The sequence below is a fragment of the Tiliqua scincoides genome, chromosome 6, assembly GCF_035046505.1.
Source record: "Tiliqua scincoides isolate rTilSci1 chromosome 6, rTilSci1.hap2, whole genome shotgun sequence".
NCBI lineage: Eukaryota > Metazoa > Chordata > Lepidosauria > Squamata > Scincidae > Tiliqua > Tiliqua scincoides.
The window spans coordinates 65,504,120-65,522,460 of NC_089826.1; the positions used below are offsets into that span (position 1 = coordinate 65,504,120).

Here is an 18,341-nt window from a genome sequence, read left to right on the forward strand (position 1 = left end):
TTTAAGAGGCCTCTTCCTTAGGCATAGGATTGCAATTTTGTCCCAGAGCATCTCTGCAGTTCCATCTTATTCCTTTTCTTTAAATACCCAGGTCAAAATTAATCTCTTAAATAGAAACCTTTGGTTTAACTGTTTAGTTCTCGTCTCCAAATGCAACAAAGCTAAAGTGTGATGTAACTGCTTTTGCTTACATTCATCTCTTGTTGTCCTTCCCTCTCCTTTCCTTCCCTTTGTTGTCTCCCTTCTGATAACATTTAGATCACAAGTGCTTGGGACCGGGCCTGCTGTTTGCTTCTGCTACTTTGTGAAGCATTATGTACAGTGCACTGAAAGTCATCATATAAATATGATACAATTTTTAAAAGCAATAATTCATACAAACAATACCTATTTGGTCTACTGCTTCCAACACAGAAATTCATATCTCATCTCTCATAAGAACATAAGAACAGCCCCACTGGATCAGGCCATAGGCCCATCTAGTCCAGCTTCCTGTATCTCACAGCGGCCCACCAAATGCCCCAGGGAGCACACCAGATAACAAGAGACCTCATCCTGGTGCTCTCCCCTACATCTGGCATTCTGACTTAACCCATTCCTAAAATCAGGAGGTTGCGCATACACATCATGGCTTGTACCCCATAATGGATTTTTCCTCCAGAAACTCGTCCAATCCCCTTTTAAAGGCGTCTAGGCTAGACGCCAGCACCACATCCTGTGTTCCACAAGGAGTTCCACAGACCGACCACGCGCTGAGTAAAGAAATATTTTCTTTTGTCTGTCCTAACCCGCCCAACACTCAATTTTAGTGGATGTCCCCTGGTTCTGGTATTATGTGAGAGTGTAAAGAGCATCTCCCTATCCACTCTGTCCATCCCCTGCATAATTTTGTATGTCTCAATCATGTCCCCCCTCAGGCGTCTCTTTTCTAGGCTGAAGAGGCCCAAACGCCGTAGCCTTTCCTCATAAGGAAGGTGCCCCAGCCCCGTAATCATCTTAGTCGCTCTCTTTTGCACCTTTTCCATTTCCACTATATCTTTTTTGAGATGCGGCGACCAGAACTGGACACAATACTCCAGGTGTGGCCTTACCATCGATTTGTACAACGGCATTATAATACTAGCCGTTTTGTTCTCAATACCCTTCCTAATGATCCCAAGCATAGAATTGGCCTTCTTCACTGCCACCGCACATTGGGTCGACACTTTCATCGACCTGTCCACCACCACCCCAAGATCTCTCTCCTGATCTGTCACAGACAGCTCAGAACCCATCAGCCTATATCTAAAGTTTTGATTTAGATCCACCATTTAGATCAGTGTTTTTCAACCTTTTTTATCTCATCAAAACCATGACTGAAGAAGTATTTTCCTTATCAGTCTAGTGCAGTGGGGCCCAAACTTTTTAGCACCAGGACACACTTTTTAAAATGACACTTTATCGGGAATTTTACAAGACTTTAAAAAAATCTATAAAGAAATAATATTTTATTTATTTGCACATAATAACCAGAAAAAAGATGCTCCGACATTTACCTCCCTCTATTTACACATGCTTGCAATCTGCAGGAGTTCTTTGCAGGGCAATTAGCAGCTATCTGATTTTTGAAAAGCCTTAGGGTTTAAGGCAGTTAGTTATCTGATCTTTCCATCACCAGTGTTTTCATTGGAGGCTCTGCTCAGGTGTTGTGGAACCCACCCAAAATCAGGTCACGACCCACAATGGGCCCAGACCCACAGTTTGGAATCCACTGGTCTAGTGAGAAAGACAGTATATAAATACTCTAGAAGATGAAGATTATTCATTTTTCCACTGTGAAAATTCCTCTTTAAAATAATTTAGGACTATCCACTTGCTTCCCCCCCCCTTTTTTCACCATCCCTGTGCCTCAAGGCTTCATGCTGGCCCCACATTTTTTAAATAATTCAGTTGTACACTACAATTATGTGACATCACCAGCCCCCCCATCCTAAATCTCAATTTGGGGGTGCCTCTGACCCAGCAGCCCTACTGTATCTCCATCTATCTGTTGGAGAAGTGAGGATAGAAAGAATCAAAAATGTTCCAGGTTTAAATGCTTTCTTTAGAAAAAGAAAAAAGTATAACTGTGATGAACTTTCATGGGTCTTCAGATAGATTGTGTGCTGCTTTCATGGTTTTCCTGTGGCCCTGAATGTGCTGTTACATCCAATTGTGTCTGCTCTTGCTCTGAAATTTTAATTCCTGTTACCAAAACTCTTTGCAGCCGTAGACCTAGAATGTCATGTAGACTCATAAACAGTCAGGATCCTGCTAGCCTCTTAGCAGTTGGCTGAATATGTCAGTACAGATTTAACAAGGCATATCATGATTTTTCTTGTTACATAAGAGACTTGTGTCTGATGGCATGTGATAACTGACCTAGCACCCACTTAAGTCAGCAAAAGGATTTCCTCTTAGTACAACAGATCCTGGATCAAACAATCATATACCATGTATCTTTCAGTTTATTTAATTCTACCATAATTTCTAGCTCTAGGATGCAATCAGCACCCAAAATTAAAATCTTTGGCAAAATTCTTGACTGGCTTTGAGCTGTATCTGGAGTCTTATTTAAACTGGGATAGCATAAGTTCTAAAATACTGTGTTATTTCTGTAGCATGCATTGACTTCTGTGCCTAGAAATATTTTTTACAATTATAAAAACTTTATGGAAGAAAGGAACAAGCAAGTTAGAAGGATAAATTGGTTCATTAAATGAACAGACTTGAAGGGATTATTTTGGCAAAAACAAAAAACAGAAAAACAGATATAGCTGCAATGAACTTTTGCCAGGACTAGAAGGAAAGCTAATTTTCTTAAGGTACGAAATGTGAGAACAGTTGCATAATCCTTAATCAGATAGAAATTGTCAACAAATAATTCTTTGAGACATGGAGGGAATTTTTAGATTATGAGCTTTTAGGGATAGGGAACCATTTATTTTGCATGTAAACTGCTATGTGAATGACTTTTTGTTTAAAGGCAGTATATTTATATTCTTAGAAATAAAAATAATTATATATTTGAAAAGGGGAGAACGCACACCAATTTCTTTCTTTACGTATCAGGTCCTTTCAAGAATTATTAATTGTTGGGTAACATGATAACAGGATAGAAACTGAACTTGTGATGTGATGGGCTTACTTACTTGTAATAAATGATGGGTAGCCCAATCCTATGCTGCCCAGAGTGCAGGGCTGCCACGGCACCCAAAATTGCTGCCACTGCATCCTGAGTGCTAACCAGCAAGCACCGGCAGCACCTTGGGAGAAGGGGAAGGGGAGTAGCCCCACAATTGGCCCCACAGAGGCTCAGGATCCTCCCTCCTAGCCCACTCCCTCCCCTGGCACATCTCCTGCCTCTCCCCACCCTCCCCTGCCTTGGAACACCTCCTCCCCGCCTCCCCCTATGCCCCCACCTACCTCTTCACCGCCCAGAGGTCCACACGACTACCAAGTGGTGGAGCACTGGTGAACTCTTTTGCCCCATTCCATCCAAACTTCCAAAATGTTTATTGATGTTCTTATGTTTTTTCCCCCCTATTATTTCAGTTTATTTAGGTTTTGAACACATTTATGTGTGTTATATAGTTAGTTATTGACATCTTTTGCTGGCCAAAATAAATGTCCAATCGAAATAAGGCTACGTTTCGACATTCATCCATTTTGGACAGGGATGTGCCAAACTCACAGCACCAGGTCCTGAGCCTCCACTCCCCTTGACTGGTCTGTGTCACAAGTCATAATGGGCAGCCATGATGACTTGTCCAGAGTCATTTTTAGAGTCACTTTGACTCAAGTCCAAGTCTTTCTAAAAAGCAAGTCATGGCACGAGTCAAGCACTGCTATGCTGAAACAATGACGGTTCTGGTGGGTGGGTGGTGGGTGGGTTGGAGTTCTCATTTAACACTCACTGCCCTGATGTTCCCATCCCATCTGCCATCAGTGATGCAAGTCCTTCACTTCAAATGAGCCATGAGTTTGGAAAGCATTTCTCTTCTATTGCAAGGAAATGCCTCGCCCTTCTTTGCCTGCCCCCTTAGCCCCCCTCCCTGGGCTATCCCCAAGCATTTTCCTATAACAGGAACCCCCTCCCCCTTTATTAGGCTCCTCCCCTCCCTCATCCAGAGGAAAAAAAATCCATCCATTTGGTCAATCAATTGTCCATTCCGTCTGAGAAGGATAAGGCTTATAAATAAAAGCTACAGAACCAATTTGATTTCACTAAGTTAACATCTACGTGATATTCTTTGATTGCCTTCAGTAAAACTTTTCACTAGACACATACAGTGACAAACCTTCACTTTGGCAGATTTTGACAGACAGTCAAACAGCACCTGACATTGAATCCATTCCGTTTCGAGTCTCGAATTTGTGTCACTCACAGTGTTCTACTTTGGTGTCAGGGAATTGTGTTTAAGCAACAGCTGTTGCAAATATGGATTCTGTCAGCTGGAGGCTGTATGCAAAGGAGAGTGAACAACACAGTACTAGTATAGAACATGATGTAAAATTAGCTGAAAACACTGACTTCAAGGAGCAAATAAAGCATAAATCACTGAGCCAATTGGGGCAAAGAAGGCAGTTCAAGAGGCCATGTGAATTTTGGCCTCCAACTGGGACAGAATATTTAGTAAACTCTGCATCTGTGTCAAATAGATAAGAACTCTTCATTATTTTGTTACTTTTTTGAAATGGGTTGCAGATCACATGATCTATTAGGCATCCCCTAAGACTTGCTGCTTGACCAAAAGCAGGATACCTTATCTTCTTGCTATATTTGCTTTCAATCCTATAATATCCATATACTAATATATGAGTCCACATCACTCTGTGCATTTTCCCACTTTGCTTTTTCTTCTTTTTGCTATTATGTCTCCTTTATCACCCATTTCCTCCTACTTGCATATGGAGACATTCTAGCCCACTACTCTTCTGTCCTCTACATTTGCTCTTTCATTCTGTTTCCCTCTTCTTTTCTGAATCCAGAGACCAGGAAAAAGAAGGATACCAATTTCCACAGATAATGGAATCCGTGGGGAGGGGCTCAAGGACCTCCTGGACACAATTGGAATGTCTTCCAGACCAGGGGGTCCTTGAGGCCCTCCAAATTCAGGGTCTGCACCCATGTTGAATCAAATCAGTGAGTGTGGAACACATGGATAAGAAGGGCCCATTGTATATAGCAGTAATAAAAATATTATAACAATAATCACAATAACAAGGCTGACAACAACACCCTACTTACCTCTCGGGGGCAGCAACTTCAAAATGCCTTAAGTAGTCACAGTAAAGCACCTAAGTAGGGTGGACCTCAGGAAATGAGTGAAGTGCCAGAATTGTGCTATGTGCAGAAAAGATAATTAGTATCTTGAATTAATGAACTAGAGCAGTGGTTCCCAACTGTGGGTTGGGACCCTCTGGTGGGTCATGACCTGATTTTTGGTGGATCTCCAAAGGATGATGTAAGGATCAGATAACTAGTTGCCTCATGCCCTGAGGCCATTCAAAAATCAGATTCTGTAACTGCTAATTGACCCGCAAAAAGCTCAGTTCCTGCAGTTTGTAAGCATGTGTAAATATAGGGAGATAAATGTTTGAGGGTCTTTTTCTGGTTATTCTTACTTATAAATAAATAAAATATTTCTTTCTAGCTCTTTTTTTTTTTAAAGTCTGGTGAACCTAGGTAGGTCCCAATAGAGTGTCATTTTAAAAAGTGGGTCTCGGTGCTAAAAAGTTTGGGATCCACTGAACTAGAGGGTTATAAAGGCAGGAAAGAGGCTTTAAATAGACTTCCCAGAAAGGATACAGCATCATTCAATTACACCAGAAGGCAAAATGAATTTTGAGCTGCAGAGAATGGCCTGCATCTAAGCTAGAGACGCACAAAATTATGAACATTAAATATTCCCTCTGTTTTTCATATGATTTGTTGACATTCAGGTCCATCTTATTCAGATGTTGATAGTATCTTGAACAGATATAGCTTTCACATGCTTTATGTACTGTTTTCATGAGGAACTTCACATACCAAGGAAATTCCTCCCATACTTGTGGAGGGAGTGTGGCTCTGAACTGAAGGTGAGTCTTGCGGCAGCGGGTGGGGGGGGGAGTATGGTAGTAGGTGAGGTGAAAATGTAATCTTGAGTCTGTAGACCGTGTTATCTGTTACTATATACTTCATTCCTTGACAAAGCAGAGTTGTTGCATATGGAGCAGATCCAAGCCCTGAATCCCCTCGGTCTCCTGAATCCCCTCAGAACTGGTGAGTAAAGTCAGCTAGCAGACTTTGTTGATGTAATGAAGCACTTGTTGTGTGTAATCAGACCTGACACCTGACACCAGCACTGCCTATCCCACCCCCTCTTGGGCCCGATCCACCTATCCCCTATCCCATCTCCTCCCCATTTCACCCCCTCCCTGTTCTATCTTCTCCCTGCACTGGACTTATCTGGTCTAGTCGGCATGGCACACGTGAGAAGGGTCCAGCCTTCCCACCAATGCACCAGCTCTCTGTGCTGTCTCAAAGTGCTTTATGGCACTTTTGCAACTGTGTGTGCTTGTGGAACACATGTTGGATATTTTGCTATACACATATATAGTAGCAGCCTGTGGTGCTGATACTCATTTCAGCATTCAGCATATGACTATGCCATCATCAGTCTCCCACTTTGGTTCTGAAAACAAGTTCTCTCTATCACAAAAAGAGATTGCTTCAAAACACAGAGTCAATTCACACATGCATGTCCAGCAGTTGCAAACTTGGAGCAGAATGTGTGAACCAGTGAAATTGAAAAGTATTGTGTTTGAGGCGACACACGGTTAATGTGAAGGTTCTGCTGCCTCCAGTGTTGGATCTGTGGTGGCTCATTCACACATGCAAGCCACCACCTAATGCAGTAACTGTTACATGGCAGACATTGTGGAAAACAAAATGTTAACCTGGATGGGTCTTTGGCCTGGTCCAGCAGGACTCTTCTTCAGTGATGAATGTGTGAGAACCACCACCACTCCTTAGCTATTTAGAAAAATGCTTCAGTCATAAATGGGTGACAGTTTAAAAGGTTGCTTTTTAAAACAGACATGCACCATGAGCTGCGGGCCAGATCCGGGATTTGGAAAAAGCCATGCCCCCATGAGTGGCACTTTCCATTCCGCCTTGGTGCTTCTTCTTTTCCAACTCGATCACTGCACAGGGACATTCCAGGCAGTCACATCTGCCCAGGCAGATGCCCAGCCTGTTGGGGTGTTAGGCGATAGGCACAACTGCTCAGAGTGCCCCTGTGCAGGGATCGAGTTGGAAAAGAAGCGGTACCATGGAGGAATGGTACCGCTGGCATTTCCCGAACACAGCAGTCTCCAATTTGGAGACCACTGATCTAAGACCACCACCTGGGAAGCATCTTTTATTGTGGAAGACTGGCTCCCTAAATGGGCGGGGGCTGTAATATGAGGGAGGGAAGCATTTGGCTTGCGTTCAGGTGCATTTATGATTTATTTATGGGGCCCTCGCATTCAAATAGGTTCTCGTTTCTAAAATTTAACCCAGTCACAACGTGAAAAGAAACCTTTCTTGTACGCAACAACTAAGGTAATTTCAGAAGGAATTTTGTGTGCTATCGACAAGCTTGTTTTGAGCACCATGGCCTTGCCCTAGTTATAAAAGGGAATTCTGTCAATTAGAGAAGGAAATCAAGAGATATTCATTCCACTTGTGAGGACTGCTGATAACCAGCCTGGACTTTGTCAGGCCAGTCCCTAATGAAGCAAAGCCATGCCAGGAAGGAAATCTCTTTGGTCAGGAAGGAAGAGGCACAAGGCACAAACAAATGAAGGCTTTCTAAGTATAGCAGCACGTAACCTAGGGCCATCCCATGATGTCGTCGCTGCATCATTAATTTTATACAGCCAAACAAATGTCAAGCATGCCTCAGCTTGCCTCCCATAGTGGTGCCCACAAATACACTTCTAAATTCAGGTCACTGGCATTTGCGGAATTCAGACACTACCAGTCCTGAATAAGCATCATGAATCTGTACCATTTATCGCTTCTACTGGCAAATTCTTCAGCCAGGAAAACTGTTCTATAACTGTGCAAGCCTCAAGTCCTGAGAGGTCTCTTCTCAAATTCAAAGAAATGCAAACGCACACCAGGAAAAGGGTGTTTCCTTTTCTGGGAAAGCCTGGCTCCAAAGCTCTCCCGCCAACTGAATTTATTTATTTGCCTTTCCCCCCACTCCATAATATACATAATGGAACGACAGAAGAATAAAATGACACCTAAAACAGCCAATTGAGGAGTAGCAGGCAATGTTAAAACAGAATATAAATTTATGTTTACCCCCATCAATGTTCCGTACATGTGTTTACTTGGCAAACGTGAGTTAGTAACTCTGCAGGAGTAAAAACACCTGGTGCGACTTTCAGAGAGGTAGCAAACCCCGCCTGTGCTCTGATATAGTCACTGTTCCCCCTCCCCCAAAAACTCACTTTGCTACAGGGAAGGAGTCATGGGTTCTTTACTTAGATGCAACTGTTGTGTAACAGGTAGTTCACCTCTCACTATTAGTCTTTCTGTACCCGCTCTGTGAGCTTTCATAGCTCTCATACATCGGTAAGAGCTTTATAAAGTGGATTAAGGATTTCTATTTTACAGATTTATACACTCTGCATAAGGTGCGTATCTGCTTTCTTTCTGTCCTCTGCACATTGGCTGACCTCCCCATTCCCCATGTATTTGCTAATGTTTCCAGCACAAAGTTGTTTTCATGTGTGAAATATTTTATACGTCCTCAGAGCCTGAAGCCCTTCCAAAGATTACATAATAAGATCATGGGAATTTGGGATAAACTGGATACAGAAAGAAATAGCCTTCCAACTGTTCTGTGAGCAAAGCTACTTATTAGAGCTGATTTCTTTAGACATTCTTAACATTTCTTAGGAAATCTCTCTCCCTCCCCCCTTCCTTTGGCTTTGTTTCTGTTTTACTCCATAATTGAAAACCATTCCATACTGAGCTCCCAAAGTAATATGATAAGCAACTCAATGCTATCTACTGAGTTAAAGAATTAAATATTTTGGACGCTCCAATCCATAGATTACTATGCATTACAAATGGACTGCATATGTGCTTCTGAGCACAAAGATCTATGCATTCATGCCCACCAAGCAGGAAGCTGGTAGCGCCAAGCATGTATTCAAGGGAGAAGGGAAGTGCAGTGTTCCCTTCCTCTTCCCTGCCCCCTCCCCAGAAAAAAACACAGTTTAGTGTTCTCAAAGCTGAAATGAAGATCAACAGCCATCAAACTTCTTGGGACTGGGGTGGAGCCCTGTACTTTGTGCCACTCCACTTCTATGAATGACTGAAGGTTTCTCAAAGTCCAAAGAGCTTTATGGTCTCCACCCCATCTTCACTGTGATTGGTTGCTGGTCTTTCCTCTACCTAGGTAAGCTTTCCCCTCCTGGTAGCAGACTTGGTTGATGCAATGAAGCCCCTGTTGTGTGTCATCCAGCCTGACTCCTGTTTGTTTCAGTCCTTTGAACACCAGAGTACATGGAGTTGCTTTTCCAATCCCCACTTGGTACAGGTGGTGGCTGTTGTCCTCCTTCCCATCACCACTGCTGTGGCCTGCCATTCCATTGAAGGAACTGGACCCAGAAGAAGAAAGTAATGAGTGGCAGTGCGGCTGCAGAGAGCTGGGTTGGCTGAGGCTTAATTGGTGAGAAGTGGAGTCAGCCTCCTAGGTTCCACAGTTAAACTGCATCATCACACTGCAGCCCTTGCTCCTTGTCTGTTGCTTTTACTTCTGTATATACTTAGTTTTAGTTTTCAATTCTGTGTGTATGCAAACAAAGATAGTGATGAACACTGTCATTTTCTTGGGTTTCTCAGTGATAAAAGATGAAAGATATTTCTTCGTGTGCTTAGTTCTCTCTAAGGTCGTGAGCCTTTATCTGGGTTTTACTACTTCACTCTGCAAGAAAGAACTCTTGTACTGAATGCCTCCTCCATTCAAAATAAAAATGTCATCCAAATAAAAAGCAGCATTTAAAGGAGAAAGCTAGGCTGTGACCCTGATCTGCTAGTTTTCTATATGAAGGGAATCTTTTTCCCACCAAAGAGCTTTTAGTCAAGTAAGACTTTGCTTGTAGCCTGAAGCAGTACAGTCCAGGCCCGGGCTTAACACTTCAGTGAGAATGCTGAGGAGAATTAGGCCTTCCTTCTCCTTCAGTGAGAGACCCTGTACTCTCAGAGGGACTTGGAACCCCTCAAGGGTTGTCACCTGATCACACCAACCATTCCACATCATTTGGAAATCCATGCCTGGGACTTGATAACATCACAGTCGCTTTGCATATAGACCCATATAGGTGATCTTAAACAAGAGGGAGGGAATACATCAGCCTTCTTTTGCATATGAAGGCTGTCTAGCAAAGGGATTGTTGTTGTTCTGCAGGACCACCTAGCAGTTGCTGGATTTCATGCAAACCTCCTTTCATATGCAAATAGTCCTTGCCAAATTGAGACAGCTCTCTGAAAGTGGAGATTATTGTTAGAGACCCTAAGTGCCAGCCAAGAGAAAATATATAAGTAAAAACTCCTGATGATTTTGGTTTCAGAGAGGGAATATTTTACAAGAAGCCTGCCTCTCCAGTAAAATTATTTCAAAAGGTTTCTTCTCCGCTGACGTGGGTGGCTGCGCAAAGCTAACATTTATAATGGCTTAAAAATTAATTCTTATTATCTCGGCTGGGGTTTATAACTTCAGCCCATACTAAACTTAGTAACTAAATTAAAACAAATTTACTTCCATCATAGTTAATAAGAGGCTGTGACAGGGGAGTAGTCAGCACTTATTTCTAAAATATAAGCATACTGCTTAGCCGTGTCACACCTTGAGTCTATTGGCCAACTCGTCGGGGCTTCCTGGTGCAGCAGGAGGAGCCCTGTGTATAGAAGTGCTGCTGCTGCTGTTTAAGCATGTCTACAGTACATATTTAAATTAGTTGCAAACCTGATTAACTGCCCAATCCTATCCCCCGCCCTGTTATAGCATGCAGCCATGCCAACTGAGCATGCACTGCCTGCTGGGATGGCTATTGGGCAGCCTACAGGAGGTATTTTTACTTTCGTCCTGGTAGGCTGGCTAATAGTCTATGAGTCCTCTCCAACCTGTGCCAGGCATGCTGCTGGCACAAGTCCAAGGAGAGCCAAGGAGCATGTCAAATTACAAAATGGCAGCTAGGATCTGGTGAATGTTGCTGTCGCCAGATCCACCCCCTCCTGCCCTTGACACACCCCTTGGTTCCTCCACTCCTCACCCAGTTACTCCTCCTGCCCTCTCTACCCACAAACTGAGCCCTGAGCCTAACTGTCTTGGCACCAACCAGAGTCTGCTGCTGTAGCTACGTTACTGCTGCTGTCTCAAATGGCCCAGCAGTGGCACAGTCTTTGTGCTGTCAGTGGGAACTTTTATGTCAGTGGGACACTGCCCTCTCATGTGCCACTGACTCCAAGGTACCATATCACAATGATGCCAGCAAGGTGGTGACAGGAGCACTTCATGGGCAGTTTGGAGGAGGTTTGGGGCAGGAAGCAGGCCGGGCAGGGTCAGGATGGGGTGGGAAGAAGTGGATCTTGGTGGCAGCACTGCATGCTGGAATCCTATTCCTGTTTCTCCAGCCCGACACACCCCATGCCTCTCCTTGGACTTGTGCCAGCAAAATAACTGGCACAGGTCAGGAAAGACCCATTGGCGTCCAGGCAACTTACCTACAAAAAGGTAAGTAAAAATATTTTTACCTACCCCTCACAGGCCTTTGGATTACCCTACCACCACCACTGGACTCAGCACAAGCTCAGACAGCATGGCTTCATCAGGAAGGATGGTGGGGGGGGGGAAATTGGGGCCTGAATCACATAGTCCTCTTTAAAGAACAGGGGATTTTGATATAGCAGATCATTCTTGGGAAGGTTCCAACATGTGTCAAGGCAACTCATAAGATCCTGGAGGAACTTCAATATTTATCACTAAGTTTGGGTCAGGTCAGTTACAGGATTAGTCACTGTGCCAAAAAAACAAAACTCCATCATCTTGTCCATCTTCTGATTATGCAGTTGTATAATGTATAGCAATCTTCAGTGCTTTTCAATATTTTCCAATATGCTTAGGAACTCAATAATAAAACAACTACACTTCATCCTTGCTATGACCTATGGCTGAGTAATTTATCTACTCAGATTCCTTGGACAAAATTCTGCCCGAACTTCTGTGTGTTGCCCCTCTGACCTTCAGTAGAGTTGGTTACACTTTTTTAGGCTATGAAAGTGAGAGTAGAATGCGTCCTTTGTTTTGTCTAAATTGCCCCAGAGACCTTCAGCGTTACAGAACATGGTGCTGGCTACAGGGTCTTCAGCTAAAATATGCAACAGCCCACTCATATTCAGACAGCATATTTCTCTGACTGAAGATCTGAATTTGGCATCAGCCTGTGGACTTGTGCATTTTCTTCTGGGTGACCAAACAAAGAAAGCAGTTAATGTGAGTGGTGTACAGCACTACATGGAATATGAAGGCGATACAAAGTTTTTCTGGGTGTGCTTTATGAAGGGCAAATCAGTGTGTTAGTAGTCTAAGGATGGACTTACCATTTGTCTTCCTTTTCAAAAGCTTGTTGTCAATGAGACCTGTTGGTGGGTATTGTAAAGAAAACAGCAGCAATGTTTTCATATTGTACCAATGGTGCATTGTTACAGCTAATGACTAAAGGCTGTAACTAATTAACAGCCCATTCCTAACGTGCGCTGGAAACAGGCTGGCTGGTGTGCCTGCACTGTATCTAGTGCAAGTTTGGGGCCAAAAGCAGCACAGCTTGAGGCAAGGAGATTCGCTTCCCCTTACTCTGTGTTGCGCTGCAGCGGCCCCAATTAGTCTACTTGGATCTGAGCCACCTCTGGAGGCTGCTCCGCGCTGCCTGGGAACGCGGGTCAGGATCCAGCAAAACCGCTGGGTCCTGGCCCCGCCTCCCACTCCCTGTTCACTCACCCCCAGGAATGCCCACCACCTGCCCTCCCCTGCCCCGAAACATCTCAAAATGTGGATTTAGGGAAGTGGGGTTAATCTTTTTCCCCATATTTGCTCATGTAGGGGAGGGCTCATGTGGGGGAAGTGTAGGTTCTGTATGAATAGCTAGAGTTATAAAATAATGCTAGACAACATAACACTTCACTTGACTCTGCTAGATCAGGTTTAGAGATTTGCCAATCCTAAGGTACCTGTACCTCTTCCAGTGTCATTAATTTGTACTTATAATGCAAAAGAAGCAGGAATTTTCATGACATTCACCCTCTTGCATAAGACTTCCTCTTCTGGGAGAATGCTGCTTTGTTTGGCATAAGAACAATCACCTGACACCTTTGGATGCCATCATGCATTTCATCACTCCACCCCTTGTTTGGCCTTGCTGACATTATCAGACACGCCTCAGGTACAGTCCCCAGGGTTGCTCTCAGCAGCTGCGCTCATTCACACCTCCCAGCCCTATCAGTTAGTGAGAAGGATGAGGAGGCAAACATCACTTCCCTAGTTCTCAGCCGTGGGCACCTTAGCCTAGCCTTTGACAATTCCATAGATAACAGATGAATTAATGTGTCTTCAGTTCAGCCTCTCAAATTGAATCAGACCTGGATTTCAGGGCAATTTTGCTTGTGTGCCTAATTAATGCACCAAAAGCTGTTTTGGTTTTCCTGTGTGTGTTAGTCAATAAGTCAAAATAATGTGAGTGTCTACATTCTTCACTCTGCAGTATTGAGGAAAATTACAACCCAGCAAAAACGACAGCAGGGTAGTTTTCAGTGGTATGTTACTTTTGAAAGATTTAGAAATTCTACAATGGAACCAGCCATAATTTAGTGGCAGAGCACCTGCTTTGCATATAGAAAGTCCCAGTTTTAATCCCTGCCATTTCCAGGCACAGTTATGAAAACCCTGCCTAAAACCCCTAGGTGCCCAGTCAGTGGTGCTGATGGAGTGTTCTCTCCCCCTTACCATGCCGAGCAGAAGTGGCAGGCCTGGACCCACCATCGCCTAGTGTGCAGGCATAACATGCAGCATCCACAAGTTGTTTGGGAGTGAGGTGATGACATTGGTGAGTCATTGCACCACTGCCAGTTGCTTATAGGGGGTCTATTTCCAGCTGTTCAGAGGCGAGGGAGGGCAGGAGGGCCCATCCACCACCAAACATGGCATGGAGCTCCTCTTAGTGGGGGCTTGGGTGATGCTTCTGTTTCCCCCACCCCAGGGTGTGGCAACTGGGGCATTCTACCCCCCGTCCCCTTTAGCAATGCTATTGTGCCCAGTGCCAGTCAGTACAAACAGAGCTGGCAACCAACACTGTAACCAGTGGTGCACTAACCTCCACCTCCTTCATTCCTCCTGAGAGGCACTTCCACTTTCCACTTCTCCACTCTTCTCTCCCACCATGGCAGGGGAGGAATGGCAGGAGAGGGAGTGGGACAGGACCAGTGGGGCTCAGATCCTGAGCCCCATGTCAGGCCTTGAGGCCCAACACAAGACTCCTTGATTCTGCGATGGCTCAAGAGCCACCACAGAATCAAGTAGACCCATTGTGCGGTTACTTCCCTTACTTGGGGGAAGGGGACGAATGTTGGGGTAGCCATTTTGGTGTTGTGGCAGCTCAGGATTAGGTTGTGATTCACAAATGCCAAGGGGTGTGGCTATAATAGTGACTGGGCAGCAGTGCTCACCTCCCCGCAAGTAGTAGCTCATTTAACCCTTGATGCACATAGCCTAATCTGTCCTGACGATTCACAAATCACCAAAAATTGGGTCACAATCTACTGATAGGTCCCAGACCCACACTTTAGGAACTGCTGACCTAGCCAATGGTCTAACCCAGTATAAGGCAGCATAATCTTTCCATCTGAACTGCATATGAGTATGTTAAACAAGCAACTTCCAATATATTAGACACATTTGGGATCAATTCAGAGATGCTTGATTGACCTGGCCTGGCCCTTCTGCTGGATAATGCCATCTCTCATTTGAAAGCACTCTACGTGTGTGGGTGAGAAGAACAAAGCTAATTTTCATTAGCTGGAGAACATTTACAGCAGTGTTCAAAAACCTGCTGTTGGATATATTTCAATTACAATTCAGCTAAGTATTTGTACATGAAATAATCACATATTTTTCCTCATCTTTCCTGGCACCACTCCCCTCCCTCCGTCTTCCTTGTCTCTTCTGGGCAGGAACTTGTATTGCCTTCTGTCGTAAAACACCATGCACACGGATGACCCTATACATATAAATAATGAAATAATAATCCTTACAGGGTCCTGGTAGGAGGTGCCCAAGGTGGGCAGTTTGCCAATGGACCCCTGAAATCTGGAGCTGCTGGAGCTGTACTGTTGTCAAAGATGCACATTTTAAGCAATTGAGTTTGGTTAAGAAGCAAAAAGGCTTAAATTAGCGTGTGACCTGGGGTGAAACAAAGGATACATATCTGGTAATTGATATGTAATTCCAGACAGAAGGACGATTCTTCTTTTAGCACTAGATACAAAACATCTGACGACTCATGATTTCATCACAGATACCTTCTCTCTCCCAAGGAACCCAAAATGGTGCCACTTCCTGGAGTAGCCTGCTATTTTCTTTGTGGTGTGCCATAATTAGGAGACCACAGACTAATATTCTAGTTGTGGTATAGATGAATATTCTTCCCCTAGTGCAAATAGCGGAACAAACTGCTCTTCCTGTGTTTCATAATCCTGTGGTTCTGAAGGTGCTAGATCACATCAGGAAATCAGTTCTGCAGTACAGCAACCATCAGATGTTTAATGAAAGACTCAAACTGTGGTCAGTTCCATGTCTTGTTGTCACTCTTGTCTGGGTTCATGTCTGGTAGTTTGAGAAAGTTAGGCATAACTCAATGCTACTAACACCTATGAGACAGGTTATTTGAGGCTACCTGATCTCAGTGGAACTCAGTAATAACTATTTTTCTTTGGAGACATAACCCTATGTCATTGGTTCCCAAGCTGTGCGCCACAGGGCGCAATCCTAACCCCTTATGTCAGTGCTTTCCAGCACTGACATAAGGGCAATGCAGCTCTGAGGTAAGGGAACAAATATTCCCTTACTTTGAATAGGCCTCCGTGAGTGACACCCAACTGCAGGATGCAGCACATGCCCCATTGGCACCGCTATGCCAGAGCTGGAAAGCACTGACATAAGGGGTTAGGATTGCGCCCACAGTGTGTGAAAAACACATGCTGGAGCTCAGTCTGCCAAGCAGAGCCTCCTACTGCTGCTTGTCTCACTGTATTGCTGCCAAGTGATGGGGGTCTGGGGGTCCTTTGAGTACCACCAGACACCACCTCAAGTACCATCAGTGGTACAAGTACCAACGGTTGAGAAACACTGAACAAGGGTAAGGTTGGGAGCACTGCCCTATGTGATTACCCTTCTTCCCTCATTTTGACATCTACCTCACCTCTCTCAACTGCCTACAATAACTCATTTCTAAAGCACATTGTCTACATTGGGATTTCTGTTTCAACAGGTTATTCCTGGGATGTCTTCAGATCATAGTGATCTATTAACAACAAGCGAAATAAGTCAGAAGTTTGTGAATAGTTTTCTGCTGCAGCTCAAGGGCAAGACACCAACATCAACATGAAGAGACCTACTTCCAGTGGATGCCTAGGTCTTATTCAAAAACATTCAAGTTCTCATGATAATCCATAGCAACCCACACTCTGTCCATAACAATTGCCTCACAAATGCAATTTGTATTGTTTAGCTATGGGCTGAATTGCCATAAGTCAGGAGGAGTTTCTGGTATGTTTACATATATAGTTTGTGTAACCAGAAGGAGGGAAGTTTCTCATATGCAGTACAGCTGTTCATATGAATGGATTTTATGGTGCATTATCCATGCATACAATGTTGTTTTTTTTTATTTTAAATGGTATACAGTAGAACCTCTTTAAGTTGACCACCTAAGGGACTGGAGGAAATTGGTCAACATAGGGAGGTAGTCAACATACAGAAAAAAAGGCATTTAAATATCATCATGTTTAGCTCCCAGAACAACAAATGCAAGGCCAAGTTATTATTTAGATTGGATTTTTAAAAAGTTTTATAGCAAATATCAATGAGAATTGATCCTCTTGTGATGCTTACTATTTATAACATCTATATCAAGAGACAGAGAATAAACAACCCACAATCAGTGTTTTAAAAAACCCTGAAAATTCATAAGCTTAAAAAAAATGTAAGTTAAAAAAAAATACTTGGTTTCATACCAGACAGGCAGACCAATGCTAACCCTTGCCAGCCCATAGCATGTAGCATGTTACAGAGCCCCAACAGCTAAAAAACAAAACACTTTTTTACTTAGACTGCCAGGCCTCCACTGGGTCTCCTGAGATTCACTAAATGCCAGAAGGTGTTTGATACGGTCCCTCACTAAAAGCTGTTGAGAAAACTGCACAGTCGGGGAATAAGAGGACAGGTCCTCTCATGGATTGGGAACTGGTTGAGGACCAGGAAACAGAGAGTGGCTGTCAATGGGCAATTGACAAAAAAAGTAGAGAGTGGTAGAAAGTGGAGTGCCTCAAGGATCTGTCCTGGGACTGGTGCTTTTCAACATCTTCATAAATGACCTGGAAACAGGGATAAGCAGGGAGGTGGACAAGTTTGTGAATGACACTAAACTTTTCTGAGTGGTGAAAACCAGAAGGGATTGTGAAGTGCTCCAGAAAGATCTCTCCAAACCGGGAGAATAGGCAGCAAAATAGCAGTTGTGTTTCAATGTAAGTGTAAAGTAATGCACTGGTGATGGGAACCAAAGTGAAAGGACAGTGGCTTCACTATGCACAAGGAACCTCATGTCCCACACAACTTGGTACATGTCCAGGTACAATCAGCAGCTGGCGCAGTTCTGTCGGCTATATGCAGTGTGCCCACCTATAAAAACCCTTTCACACACGTGCTAGCAGGCGTAGGGGAGGGATTGCCACGTGGCTTCTTGCTTTTCCAAGATGGGACAAACCAGACAAAACACAGGCCCACAGTATCGCATTCAGTGGGCAACTTACGGAGGGTAAATTAATACTCTGTGCAATGGTCAAAATGGTCAAGATACAACTTATGGAGATGGTCAATATACAGAGGTTGTTCTCCCATAGTGTATATGCAGTGTCTGTCCATACTGTGAAAATTAGGTCAAAAGGAGGCGGTCAATATAGAGAAGTGGTCAACTTTGGAGTTTCTACTGTAGTTTCCTTACTG

General features: G+C 43.9%; 1 protein-coding gene across 3 annotated transcripts in view; it reads left to right on the top strand.

Annotated features, from left to right (window-relative positions):
• The window catches only part of DLC1 (DLC1 Rho GTPase activating protein), a 228,071-nt gene that overhangs the window by 114,651 nt on the left and 95,079 nt on the right, over positions 1-18,341 (top strand). For 2 of the 3 annotated variants that reach the window (XM_066632837.1, XM_066632839.1), the window contains exon 2: positions 6,221-6,286. The exons of the other annotated variant lie outside the window; for it this stretch is intronic. In XM_066632837.1, coding sequence (XP_066488934.1) covers positions 6,221-6,286 — 66 coding nt within the window. The remainder of the gene's footprint in view (positions 1-6,220; positions 6,287-18,341) is intronic. 3 annotated transcript variants of the gene reach the window in all.